Source organism: Frankliniella occidentalis, unplaced genomic scaffold (assembly GCF_000697945.3).
Source record: "Frankliniella occidentalis isolate FOCC.00 unplaced genomic scaffold, Focc_3.1 Scaffold292, whole genome shotgun sequence".
Classification (NCBI taxonomy): domain Eukaryota; kingdom Metazoa; phylum Arthropoda; class Insecta; order Thysanoptera; family Thripidae; genus Frankliniella; species Frankliniella occidentalis.
Genome location: NW_026267418.1, coordinates 273,346 through 287,112, shown reverse-complemented (window position 1 = coordinate 287,112; position 13,767 = coordinate 273,346). Strand labels below are relative to the sequence as shown.

Below are 13,767 nucleotides of genomic sequence, written 5' to 3'. Positions count from 1 at the left end.
TGTAAAAACCGCCGGAATCACGTAAAATCCGCCGAAATCCGGTAAAATCCGCTGAAATCAACTGTAATCCTTCGAATCAGACATAATCTGCCGGCAGGTTTTAGCGTGAAATCTTCTAAAATAATATGCGAAATCCGTGAAATCATGTGAAATCACGCAATCTTTGCAATCATGTGTACATCCAAAGAGAGAGTGGTGGCCCCCTCGGTTCTCAACCTCTGTCTCCCTCCCCCCTTTCCACCAGTCGGCCCTACCCTCCCACCTCCATCCCCCCGTCCTCCGTAGACGTACATGTTGTTCTTGTGACCACCGCTGCCCTCGCACCCTCTTCGGCCATCCCCCCCCCCCTCCCCCAGTATATTGGTATTTAGATCTGGAGCGAAAATCCGCAGTAATGCATTAGTTTTTTTGTTCTTCCGCAGATGTATCCGTACCTCTAGATTGAACCAAACCTGTCAGTAACAATGTTGCCACTAGTGCTAAAAAGCCGTTCAGAGCAGGTACTCTTGGCGGGAACACATTAGTATTTTCTTGCTAGTGCTGCTAGACGAGGGTAGGTGTCAACACGCTCTTTCCACCACAGACGGATGTCCAGGTTCATGTGGACTTGCGGCACACTCTCGAACCTGGCCAGCTCCTGGCTAAATAGCTGTTCAGGGGTTGCTGGATCAGCTGTGGCAGAGCTTGAGCCCGGTAGATCGACTGCGTCTCCCGTCTTCCTTCGCGTAGCGAAAAGCCCGGACAAAGATGGCTTGCTGGGCAATGGTGTCATTTGCTCGGTCTCACCGCCTATAAAATAAGAGTAGTAATTTTAATAAATAAGTCAAGAGTCTGTAGTTATTAGGGTTAAAAAAACTTTAAAACATGCAGGTTTGCGATAGGAACGCTGCGAGCGTGAGCTTAACTAAAGCGAGAGAGAGAGAGAGAGAGAGAGAGAGAGAGGGGGGGGGGGGGGGGCAATGAGACTCACCCGCGGTTACCAAAGATGATAGATACTCCGCCTTCAATTGATCTTTCGCCATTTGCCTCTTAGTCTCAGAAAGCTCCTCCTTGTAGCGAGGATCTAAGAAGGAGATCTTCACCATCATTTTGTTGCACTTTACACTACAGCGCATCGGTGGTCGATTCTAGCCAGCGCAGCCTGCTGGGGTGTCATGTCAGCGAGTTCTCTCTCATCAAGTTCACCCGGAGAAAATCGCTTATGCATCTTCATGAGAATGGAACGTCTCAGAGCAGTCGGTGTCAGGCTGTCTTTATCTAGTAAAAAATTGTTCTCCTGGTAAGGGGAAATATGTCGTTAATGCTCTTTTTCACACAAAATTGATTAGGGTCGCAAAAACGGGTCCCGAGAGGAGGTTACGATCCTAGACCCTCCTTTTGAGACCCCCATTGATTTGGTTCTAATATTGTTCGTGGAATATACTAGCTGAAAGACAATTTCCTGCAAAATCTGAGTGCTGTCGAGCGCTGTTGCCCAAACGGTTTCGGCAAAGAAGGCCAAAAAGCCATAAATTTGGGAAATTTTGATCAAATTTGCGTGAAATGACCCTTAAACTTCCTACGGGCAGCCAAAACCAAGGCCAAACCTTATCTAGGGATGCAAACAACTGCCCTTTAAAGCACCTTTGAAATCTGACTGTATCACCGGAAAACCTTACCCTGTTAAATGACTCAAATATGAAAGGTAACCCAGAGGTCGGGCCGCAGGCTGTAATATGGTTCAAATGACTGTCCGTAATACGGATAATTTTCTCCGTATTATGAATAGTTCGTGATCCATAATACGTTTGCACAAAATTCACCGTAACATACGGATAGCACATCCAGAAAAAAATGAGTGAGGGCATTTCTTGTTGTTCTTCCAATTAGATAGGACTTCAGCCAGCTATGAGCGACGCCCCTTATTGTCCAGAATCATTGGGAGTTTTTTGTTGTCAACGCAGTCGAATGCTTTCGACATGTCCAAGAAATTCCCCCTTATTAGACTGTAAATAGATAAAACCCGGATAGAACCTGTACAAACACATGGTAGAAAATTTTGAGAAATCGGTGCACAATGGAGCAAACTGAGACTGAGATTGAATGATTTCGTTATGTGCTGTGATGTTCAGCACTAAAGGGAAGTGGCGAGCAGTATGCTGGTACAAAAGGATTTGTCATAATGAGAACGAAAGCAGTGCGTTACATACTGGTTTAATAAAGCCCTTGTATTACAATGTCTAGTGCACAATTAAAGTTCTAAAATGTTGTTAAGAGTTAAACAGCAATTTACAATTAAGGTGGTGGTTTAGGTAATTTTAGAGATTTGGTTCAACAGGCGGTGGCGTACTTGGCTCTTCCGGATCCATAGCAGGTTCACCACCCTCTGTAACATAGCCGAAGACGACAGCATGTGAATCATTGATACCCCTAAACTTAATTGCACACAGATTCAGCTACCTGAAATAATAGTAGCACAGTTCACTTTGATTTTTTTTTTTGAACAGAAAGGTTCATATTGAAATTGATAGAATAGAAATAGAAATTGTATTCTCAAATTGTTTGCCCACTCTTCTGCTTTGTACAGTGGACTCTCGATAACTGTCGCCGCGACAGTTAGTACTAGGGCCTCAACCCGGAATTCAGATGGATACTGCAAATTGTGATACCAGCAAGCCACTTTGCACACTTGTTCCTAACACCCAAATGGTCGATTTGGCCCGTAGCACCTATCTGAATTTTGCTGCGGGGGTAGGTTTTTCGGGGGTAGTATTTAAAAACTACCCCCAAAAGTCGACGCCGCCAAAATTGACCCCCAGGCATCATCCGAGGGTCGATTCCGGCTAAAATGGGCCCAAGGAACTCGAAAATGACAACAAGAATCATCGCCGATCAAAACTGGTACTGATTTTGGGCCATTTTATGAGAAATTTCACCGAATTTGTGAGATTTTGTAAATTATCGGTTCTGGGCATGCTGGGTATCGTTTCAATGGTTTTGATAGAGTGCAAATCGCTGGGAATGCTTAAAATGTCGGTGGGGTACTTTTTTCATGGTGCATGCAGAGTAGAGTGCCAATAGCAGACGTGTTAAAACCACCCCCCAATTGTCGATACCGCTCCCGCCGACCGATATGCGTTATGCGAGAGTGCTTTGCGACTAAACCGGACCCGAGGAACCCGAAAATGCAAAAAGAAAAATTCTCCGGCAAAAATTAGACCTGATTTTGAGCCATTTTATAAGAAATTTAGTCCCAATTAGACGATTATGCGAGTTGAACGGTCCCGGACAAGCCAGATATCGAATCTATGTGTTTGACGGTGTGCGAATCGCTAGGTATGTTAACAATTATGGTGGGGTACTTTTTTCACGCCGAAGCTAGCTCCTTTGCAGCCTATCACACAAGCCCGTAAAGAATTGTTTGCATCTGAGTACAAGCACATTTCTGCCATCCCTCCGTCAAAAGCCGCCCTTGAGGAGAAAAGAAAGCGAGCTGCCTATACAGCCGGACACCAGTGGGGTTCCTCCAGTAAAATTGAAGGACCAACAATGTCCCCTGAAGGATGGGGCTTTACTTACAGAGCTGGTTGGAAAATGGTGTGGACATCGTTGCCAGACATCTAGGAGGAAGTAACAGAGCTCGATAGATGTGGTTGCGGCACTCTATGTGGTACCCTGCGCTGCTGCTGTCGCCGCCTTTCCCTACCCTGCACTCCAGCCTGCAAAAAGTGTAAAGGCAATTGTGACAATAAACAGTAAGTTTCTCCAGTTTTTAACAAAATAGTACGCAAATCAAGAGCAGTTAAACAATCTTATTTTACTTACAGGAAGAATACTTACCAAGAAGTTTCTGATAAAGAGATTTTAGGCGATGAATAACATTTTTAAAATACAGAACAGTATTCTTCAGTTTTGACCCTTGACGTAATAGAAATATTTCAGTAAAATAAAGAAGGTTATCAAATCATTTCATATGTAGTTATAGTACAGCTATTACACTTACCCTTGCTCATTTTCTTCAGGTATGATTTTTTTGCAGTTTTTGAATGTATTAGATACGATTTACCTGGATAACGACACGCAGATCACACCTCTACCTCCGTATTACCAACCTCGATGTGTGTGGGTGAAGTTTGAAACGGTGTACTCTACGCTAGCTTCAGCGTGAAAAAAGTACCCCACCATAATTGTTAACATACCTAGCGATTCGCACACCGTCAAACACATAGATTCGATATCTGGGTTGTCCGGAACCGTTTAACTCGCATAATCGTCTAATTGGGACTAAATTTCTTATAAAATGGCTCAAAATCAGGTCTAATTTTTGCCGGAGAATTTTTCTTTTTGCATTTTCGGGTTCCTCGGGTCCGGTTTAGTCGCAAAGCACTCTCGCATAACGCATATCGGTCGGCGGGAGCGGTATCGACAATTGGGGGGTGGTTTTAACACGTCTGCTATTGGCACTCTACTCTGCATGCACCATGAAAAAAGTACCCCACCGACATTTTAAGCATTCCCAGCGATTTGCACTCTATCAAAACCATTGAAACGATACCCAGCATGCCCAGAACCGATAATTTACGAAATCTCACAAATTCGGTGAAATTTCTCATAAAATGGCCCAAAATCAGTACCAGTTTTGATCGGCGATGATTCTTGTTGTCATTTTCGAGTTCCTTGGGCCCATTTTAGCCGGAATCGACCCTCGGATGATGCCTGGGGGTCAATTTTGGCGGCGTCGACTTTTGGGGGTAGTTTTTTCATACTACCCCCGAAAAACCTACCCCCGCAGCAAAATTCAGATAGGTGCTACGGGCCAAATCGACCATTTGGGTGTTAGGAACAAGTGTGCAAAGTGGCTTGCTGGTATCACAATTTGCAGTATCCATCTGAATTCCGGGTTGAGGCCCTAGTACTAAGTAATCGAGGGTACTGTGCGTTCGCTGCTGCCGTGCTCCGCTCTCCCCACTCCTCCGGCAGGCGAGTCGAGCGAGCCGCCGGAGCCGGCAGTCAGTCCGCATGGAACGCGCTATTTTTCTATAGCTATCTCTCTCGCACGCGACAGTTATCGAGGCGACAGTTATCGAGAGTTCACTGTAAAAACAAACAAGCAGACCCGCCCATCCGTTCAAACGATACCTACAAGGTAGACACACGTACTTCTGGGCCCTCGGGACAGACTCACGTACTTCTCGGCCTCCATGACAGACTCTCGCAGTTCTGGACCGTGCCTGCATGTCCACGTACTTCCCATAACCTCAAAACTTGCATCCAAAAGAATGCCTCTTGCCGTTTTTACAAGTGACCTATTGATTTGAGGGTGGTCTTATATTGAACCTGCTTACATAAGCAGATGATTCACGAAATTTACTTGCTGTTGTCTTAGTGGAACATGTCGTTCTTAATGCTGCATTAGTGGCTGTGGAACTACTTGTTTATTGCATTGGGCATCAGAACTGCGTGAGTCGACCTTCGGTATTCTTCGAAAGTACGTGAGTCTATCCTGCGGACCTGGGGACACGTGTGTCACGTGTGTCTTTCTTGTAGGTATCGAAAAGTTGCCAGCTACACTTTGCTCCGAGGGTGGCAGAGGCCGAGCCTAGCTTGGCCTGTTTGGCATTAATGCAATATTGGCAATATTGCTCCGAGCGGGTCCGACCTGCTCGGCCTAGTAGAGCGTTTCTTTTTTTAAGAAAAAGTTTCGCTAGAATCCGGCACTACCCCTTTATCGATTTATTATCTAAATTAAGTTAATACCATTTTAAGCCCGCCCTTCTGCTTTAAAAAAGCTATCCGGCGGGCTTAAGCAAACGACCTCGTGTCTGTGTGTCTGTGTGTCTGTGTGTCTGTCTGTTTCACTAGAAGGATATGTGTTAGAGACTTGAAATTTTCAGGATATAGTAAGGTCCACTCCTAGAGAACGAAACGCCTACGGCAAATCCTGGCAACTTCCCCTAAGGGGCTAAAAGGGGGTATCGAAGAAAACAGGAAAGGCCAAAAAAGTTGAAAAAAATTGTTTCAATTGATCTTATGAGGGGTAACTTGTGAAAGTGGAGCCTTCTAGACGATAATTCCGTCCGTTTTGCTCTATCTCTCACTGTTTGGGCGCTAGAGTGAGTTTCTCTCACAAAAGTGGCCCAAAATTAAATTTATTAATTTTCGAAAATATTGGATGGTCTTCTACGGGGAAACTCGTGAAAGCAGAGCCCTTTGGGCGAAAATTTCCTCCGTTTTGCTTTATATCTAACCGTTTACGCGCTAGAGGGTCTTTTTAGACGAAAATAAGTTAAAAATTACCATAGTGAACAATACGATGTAGAAAAAGACCTAAAAACTGCAATATAGAAAGTAAACTCTCCCCCCACCCCCAAAAAACGTTTTCGAAGCAGAAGGGTGGGTTGTTGTCGCGGTGCTTCACCGTTACACCCCTTTCTCGAGTCTTTGGGGCAAACTCAAAGATGACGGGTTTAAGCGTTCCGAAGGCCCGCTACATCAGTCGATCATGTTCTTCAGCAAATCGCGTGACAGACGACAGGCCAAACAGGCCCGGCCCCTGCCGAACGGAGTTGCCGGCGGAGCGAAGCGGAGCTGGCAATTTCGTTTGGCAGAAGGGCGGGCCTGCTTGTTTAAATTTGCCAAATATGAATTGTTGATTGTAGCGTGGTGCATGCCTTTATTTCGCTCTTGGAACTAGAAAAGAAAGCGGACCAGGTGTTCTCGGGTATACTCTGAACCGTGCTACTCACAAGAGGCGTTTGGAGCTTTAAACGACGAAAATAGGCCAATTTTGGACAGAGTTACACTGTGACATCGAGGACTTAAACACTGAACTTTTAGGGAATTGGGTATTCCCCCTTAAAGTTGGCAAACCAAAAAAAATTGTATAAGCTCGACGCGTCCGTGCAACAATATCCTATCTGTTTTGCTGTCCCAAAAGACTATGCTATCTGTTTTGCTACCCCAAAAGACTAACCTAACTCCCAATGTAAGTTCTTCAGTTTAAAGTTGATCTTTTGGGCAGGAAACCAAAACAAGCAGCCCGCTCTTCCGCCAAACGAAGTTGCCAGCTCCGCTTCACTCAGCCGGCAACTACGTTCGGCAGGGGCCGGGCCTGCTTGGCCTGCCAGCGGCGCTGGCATTTCTGTCACGCGATTTGCTGAAGAACATGATCGAATGACGTAGCGGGCCAAACCCGTCGTCTTTGAGTTTGCCCCAAAGACTCAAGAAAGGGATGTAACGGTGAAGCACCGCGACTACAACCCACTCTTCTGCCTAGAAAACGTTTTCTTAGCGTGGGGGGAGAGTTTCCTTTCTATTTTGCGGTTTTTAGGCCTTTTTCTACAACTTATTGTTGACTATGGCAATTTTTAGCTTATTTTTGTCAAAAAAAAGGACCCTCTAGCGCCTAAATGGTTAGAGATAGAGCGAGACGGAGGAAATTTTCGCCCAAGAGGCTCTACTTTCACGAGTTACCCCTTAGGAGAACATGAGAAAAAAATTACTTTGAGGGAGAATTTTTGAACCTTGGGTACCCCCATTCACACCCTTAGGGGTGGTTGCCAGGATTTGCCGTAGGCGTTTCGTTCTCATGGGGTGGACCTTATGATACCTTGAAAATTTCAAGTCTCTAGCACATCTCCTTCTAGTGGAACAGACAAACACACAGACACGAGGTCGTTTGCATAAGCCCACTGCGCTGGATAGCTTTTTCAAAGCAGAAGGGCGGGCTAAAAAGCGGTAATGTAGTTTCATTGTCATTCCATTCCGGAGTTTAAGTACTTAAATTCGGGATGATGCGTACTAGTAAATTGCACCAGCTGTGATGTGCCACTAATGATGACGATGTTGCTGCCCTCCGGTGCTGGCACCTTCGCCACGGAGACGGGGTTCTCCGGCCGCCATACGGCAAGTCTGCCCGGCCGTAGCTGTAGCAGCAGCTTTGTCTCGCCCTTCGGCAGGTCTTGAAACCTGCCTCGGAACTGTAACATATGGTCGTTCTTTACAGTTCACAACATAACAAATGTGAAAGGACCATAAAACTTTTAAGAACAATCATGTCTTCACTCTCGTTTCCTTATGGATGTGCTGCTATAATTTTAGTTTATGGTCTCAACTGTACAATCCAACTACTTTACAAAATTACCTCCTAGAGCCCCCCAAATATTTTACTCTTCAAGGGTACCTTCTAATTAACAGTAAATTCACAAGTTTCTCAATCTAATACAAAAGTTTGTGAGGTTTCAGTCTTAATACTCTACCTGCGCCAGATTTTGAAATCAATACTCAAACTGAGTATTAAGATTAATTTATTAATACTCTAAGTGGCACTTCGGTTCGACTCGAGTTGAGCGACCTACAGTTTTGTCGCTCAAAATAAGCAACTCAAAAGGATATAGTTCAGACTGAGCAGTTTTTTAATGTGCCGCTTGTTTTGAGTCAGAAGCCTCGCTCCTCAATTTACAGTGATGGACGAAAAGTGTATAAGTTTGCACAGAATTCTCCGTAAGCGAGTCAATAAGGAAATGAGAGTGTATGTGCATATACATCAGTTAAGCGGATTACATGTAAGCGCTACCTATACAGGCCACCGCAATAATGTACAAAAATTGGTTTGTGCGTAGAGTCACTTACGTCCTTGTGCAAAAGGCATGTGTTGGGGACGCCGGGACTGCAGCGGCTCGTTGCTGTGAATGCCGTCGTGCCGTCCGGGTACACACCTCCCACCATGATGTGGCTAAGCGTGTTCTTGCCCTCTGCGTCCTTCAGCGTTATGTCGATGAAACGATCACCGTCGCCCAAGTTGACACTAGCCGTGACGATGTCGTTGGGAACCAATGTGTAGGTGCTTTCTGAACAGGTAAGTAGGTTTTAGTCCAACAAATTCTGCTATTAGAAGGCACAAATTGACATTTACAAAAATTGTTCCTTCCTTGGACCCCCCCCCCCCCCCCCTCTTTTTAGCAGATGATACATTTGTAACTGAAACTTTGAGCATTTCGAACAACTGAAATGAATAAGAATGATTTGTGAAATGTGTCATTGCTTGTACTGAAGCGACGTGCAGAGAGGCAAGGCGTGACGTCACCAGTAGAAGATATACAGGGGGGCCTGGTGTTGGTCCGTGCCATCGCTACGCCCCCCTCCCGCCCGCCTCGGCTCGGCCGACGCTCGGCTGGGAGCGCGGCTCGGAAGTCGGCCCGGTTCGGCTCGGCCGCCCGGACGCTATCATATCATGCTATTCTAAACACTGAAGGAGAATAAACGGCAGCCGGGAACTTGTAAAATATGAATAGCGGTATAAATAGGACCAAAATTCTTTAAATGTGGGTGTTAGATCTTTGAAACCTCCACACCTTGTACTGAAATAATAAAATGCAAGGCTTGATCATGACATACGTATCATCTGCTTCCACGATCCGTACCTTGACGGAACTTTTTTTTTTTTGCATTAAACTCAAATTTTGACATGAAACTGAAATTAAATTTTACTCTGTTTTCGCTATGAGACATTAAACTTTAGGGGTCATACAAGTTTTTGTTGAAAAAGTCAACCATGCGCCAGAAATAATTGGTTTAGTATCAACGCGCGCAGGGTCCCCGCCAACTCTTCTCAGTTGGCTGTGACGTTTCCCACAGAAAGTTGTAGTGTGTTCTACGCGCTGCTACAACATTTGAATAGGAGGTGAGGTGGGTCACCGTAAGAGAGTACCCATGTGATCCACGGGAAATTCTTTTTCTATTTGGAAATCCGCGGTATTAAATGTCTTCTTAGCTGCTGACCCTGGCCCAGTCGGCATTTTCTGTTTCTAAGATGAGGGGAATAACACACGAAATATAAGCATGTCAACATACTAATCAAACATACTATACTTCGTTATGTAACATTCTAATTTCATGTATTAGTAGGGTTACATATACTGTAGAATATAATGGCATACTTGGTTCCTATTATACACCGCAAACACACTTCAACACAGCTTCAGTACGTTACTCTAAAATCAAGAATATCATTTTCTAGGCGAACGTCGTTCGATTTAGTTACTAGGTAGATGTACGCCGGCCACGTCTCGCGTAACAGGCTTCGCGGTATCTCACAAAAAACTGCTGCGCTGCGACGCGCCTGTCATACATCTACCTAGGCCTGCGGCGCTGACACCTAAGTCGGAAAGCGCAAAAATGTACTCAAAGATACGGGCCTCTGGCCCGTCAACTTCCCACCACTTCGACTAAGCATGCAGGGTTGTACATTTTTTCACTAATTTTCGTCAAAAACTCCCTGTGGCGCCTAAAGGGTTAAATATAGAGCCAAACGGACGAAATTTTTTCCCTGAGAACTCTACTTTGATGAGTAACCCGTTAGGAAACTGTTAAAAAAAAGGAAAAAAAACATTTTTTGTGGGACCTATGGTTTTTGATTTTTTTAAATCAAAATTTTGAGCTAGAATGCTCTTCTTAGAATTTGATCTGTCTTTTTGTGATACAAAACGACCCTGAAAATCCCAGGTCGCTAGCTCAATTCGTTCTCGAATCTTCGTGAGACAGACAGACGCGAAACTTTTTGATCATCACTTGAGTAATATTCTTCGCTAATCGCTCAGCCAACGAGTCGGATCATTTCGGCAGTAGAGCAAAAGCAAAACTTCCCAGGTGTTCCTACAAGATTGAGGAACACAATGTAATTTTTACATTCTCATTTTCTTACGGATGTGCTATACGTATGTTCCAGTTAATTTTGTGCAAACGTGTTATGGATCACAAATCATCCATAATACGGATAAAATTGTCCGTATTGCAGATAATTTGATCCATATTACAGACATGCCCTTACCCGTAAGGTATGGTCTATACCTTACGGATCAAGGCATGTCTGTCTGTAATGAGGTAGTGTGTACTTGGTAAAGTGCACACTACCTCTTGCATACTTGCCTGGTATACACAGGACCTCCTGCACACATGTCAGTACACAGGACCTGCTATTGCGTTAAAGTACACACTTGTGCTTCCAGAGTTGTCTGGGAATGCAAACAACTATATAATATAGCGACAATAAAATCTAAACAACATCGGAAAACATTCCATTGCGAGTCCCACCTTGAAAGAACTTTTAAGAAAATTTACACAAAATATCCGAAAATTAGATTAGCTTCATGTCTGGAAAACAATTTTAATTGCATTTTTGCGTTCCTTGTGTGAAAATAACTAGACTGTTCAGGAATTTCGTCATTGCACGATAATAATCTGTCACGAAAAGTTCGTAGTTGAAATTATCGAGCATTTTTCGTAAATTTCAGTTACGAGCTGTTCGTTGCGGGATAAAGCAAACTTTTCGTAGCAGCACGATTTAATACTGTCAATTGATTAGGATGTTAAAATATTTGTTTCAATAATTTTCCAGGACCGTTCTTTTATTAAAATAATCGAGTTGCAAACTGTTCGTTATTTTACGAATGTATTCGTTACTTTAAAATGAAGAAGAGTTTGTGTAGATTAATTCACAGGACAGTTTTCGTTAAATTACGATATAATTTCCTACAGTCTACAGTTAAAAGCGCCTGTATTACCGGAAACGTCGTGTTAGCTCCGTTGTCGTTGTCTTTCATGACTGAAACAGAGCACGGATAACCCAACGTCCTGCTAGTTATTTACCTGCGCCGTTGACAGACTCCAGGCTCGCTCCCAGCGCGAGCAACGCAGTGATCAGCAGTGTCCTCATGACGAACGCACTGATAAAACAGAGGTGTGCGAAATATAGTTGATGTAATTTAAGTTTTATCCCGTCGTGATGAGACCCCTACACGCTAAAAGTGACTGCTTGGCAACCAAGCAGTCGTTTTTAGCGTGTAACGACTGACAAAAGGCACTACACCTTCGTTTTCTACTGCTCGGTGAACTCCAGCAGACAGTGTGCGACGCTGTCAACCTGCGGCGGGCGACTGGCTTCCTCACCGTAAAGTCGACACGAACCGTAGGAGAGAGACAAAAAGGATAGTGGACCTGCAGCCTGGAGGCAGTCTGAAGGTCACAGCACACTCGACCGGGATGTGTGGATTTTTCCAACACGGCGCGCTATGCGCAGACCGGTTTATTCTCATCCATCATTTGTTATAAGCACCGATACAAAACGTAAAAGGATGAGACGAGCAACAGATTTTTTTAGCCAAATTTACTGTGAAAAATATCCTTGTATATTTGTGATGTACATTTTGTAATTCATACTTACAAAATATGTTGTAAGTTTCTGACTCTAATCCTGCGCGTAGATAAATTTTAAGTTAATACCAAGAGATTATAATTTTACAACTCATTGATTTTTTACGACATGCATCAAAGAACAATTTCCCGTAAATTGTACAACTATTTTGCACAGTGATATAGCAAGAAATAAAAATTGGGTAAACCTACTTTTTATCGGTCATTTCTATTTCATAGGTTCTAACAAAAGGGGCTTTTCACTCGGGATGTCCGTGTACACAGTATTTCGAAATACACGTATTTCGGGTATTTCGCGTATTTTACTGGTATTTCGGCGGTATTTCAGGATTTCATGGTATTTAACGGTATGTCGAACGTATTTCTGACGCATTTCGGAGGTATTTCAGCAGCATTAAGTCACTATATCGAAGCTACAAATATGGGCCTTTTTAAGGCACCCATACAGAAGGGTCCGGACCCATAATTTGGGTCCGGTCTCTTGATTTGGGTCCGGACCCAAATGTATGGCTGCCTGAAAAAGTCCCATATTTTGGGGTCCGGTTCGGATGTTTGGGTGCGGTTCGGATGTTTGGGTCCGGTTGTTTGGGTCCGATATTTTGGGCCCCTGCTCTGGCTTACTGAGTTCTGTGTGTATGTACGCTTGCATTTTATTTTATACGCTGCGGTAGTTTGAACACTGCGAATACAATAGTCCAAGTCCATAGGAATTTGTGTTTACACGGACAGCAGAAAGAAATTTGGCCCTTCTCTCTTCAATCTCAGTAATCTAACGACGTGTAGGGCCGCAGTCGCCACCATAGAGTTCTTCTAGCATCGGCAGTGTGATTAGCAGCACGGTGCTAACAGCCGAAACTATGTGACAACAACACAAGGCACCCGAGAAAGGGCACGAAAAATGCTTTTTGAAATCAGTCGGCTGTAGGTTCTCGATGTCCCAAACTACTACAGATCTTGTTAGCCAGCTGCACCCTGTGAACGTCCAAATTGCCGCGGGCGACAAGTTGATCTTCCTTCTCGCACCTTCAAGTTAATCAGCGACAGCGACAAAACACGTCCGTCACCAAGAGGAACCCGCGTGAGACTGACCTGAGAGGAGAGGCCCGGGTCGCAGGGTTGCCAGATGCCGAGTGAGACAAGTCGCCCGGCCCGAGCCCCGAGTGCGCCCGAAGCCGAAAGCCAATGAAATCGCCCGGAATCGCCCGCGCACTTTGAAAATCGCCCAAAATCGCCCGTGGACTTTGAAAATCGCCCAGAATCGCTCGTATTTTTTTTTTAATCCAAAATTTGAGTAATAAAGCCCAAAAAGTAGAGTTTTAATGAAACACAAAAAAATTGTATCATCTTTTTATTGTTCACAAGTCAAAAACCTGTGCGTCTTTTTCTAATGCGCACAAATTTATCTCCTCCCACCCCTCGTCATCCTCAACCTTTCCCTCTGCCTGCCCTTCTGCCCCGCGATCTTTCTTCTCGTAATTGTACATGGTTGAATTAAAGAGCTGAGCATCTGCGGCCACGGCATAAAATTTGTGCAACATCCTGGATGTTTCCTCATTCTCATTCTCAGTATAGCTTCCA

The 13,767-nt window shown here is 44.4% G+C and overlaps 1 protein-coding gene across 4 annotated transcripts; it reads right to left on the bottom strand.

Moving 5' to 3' along the window:
* Window positions 1-2,177: 2,177 nt before the first annotated feature.
* Window positions 2,178-13,255, bottom strand: LOC113212964 (uncharacterized). 4 transcript variants are annotated; one of them, XM_052273682.1, is made up of 5 exons: window positions 13,213-13,255; window positions 11,626-11,702; window positions 8,611-8,828; window positions 7,781-7,958; window positions 2,178-2,365 (listed from the first exon to the last, which is right to left on the bottom strand). In XM_052273682.1, exons 2-5 carry the CDS (start codon window positions 11,690-11,692, stop codon window positions 2,298-2,300), a joined length of 531 nt encoding a protein of 176 aa, XP_052129642.1. In that variant the 5' UTR covers window positions 11,693-11,702; window positions 13,213-13,255; the 3' UTR covers window positions 2,178-2,297. The 4 variants fall into 4 exon arrangements, with proteins under 4 accessions (XP_052129642.1, XP_052129644.1, XP_052129641.1 ...); XM_052273684.1 differs by having other exon boundaries at window positions 8,611-8,775; window positions 11,627-11,702; window positions 13,213-13,250; XM_052273681.1 differs by lacking the exon at window positions 13,213-13,255 and adding an exon at window positions 11,846-11,980.
* Between the last annotated feature and the right edge of the window lie 512 nt (window positions 13,256-13,767).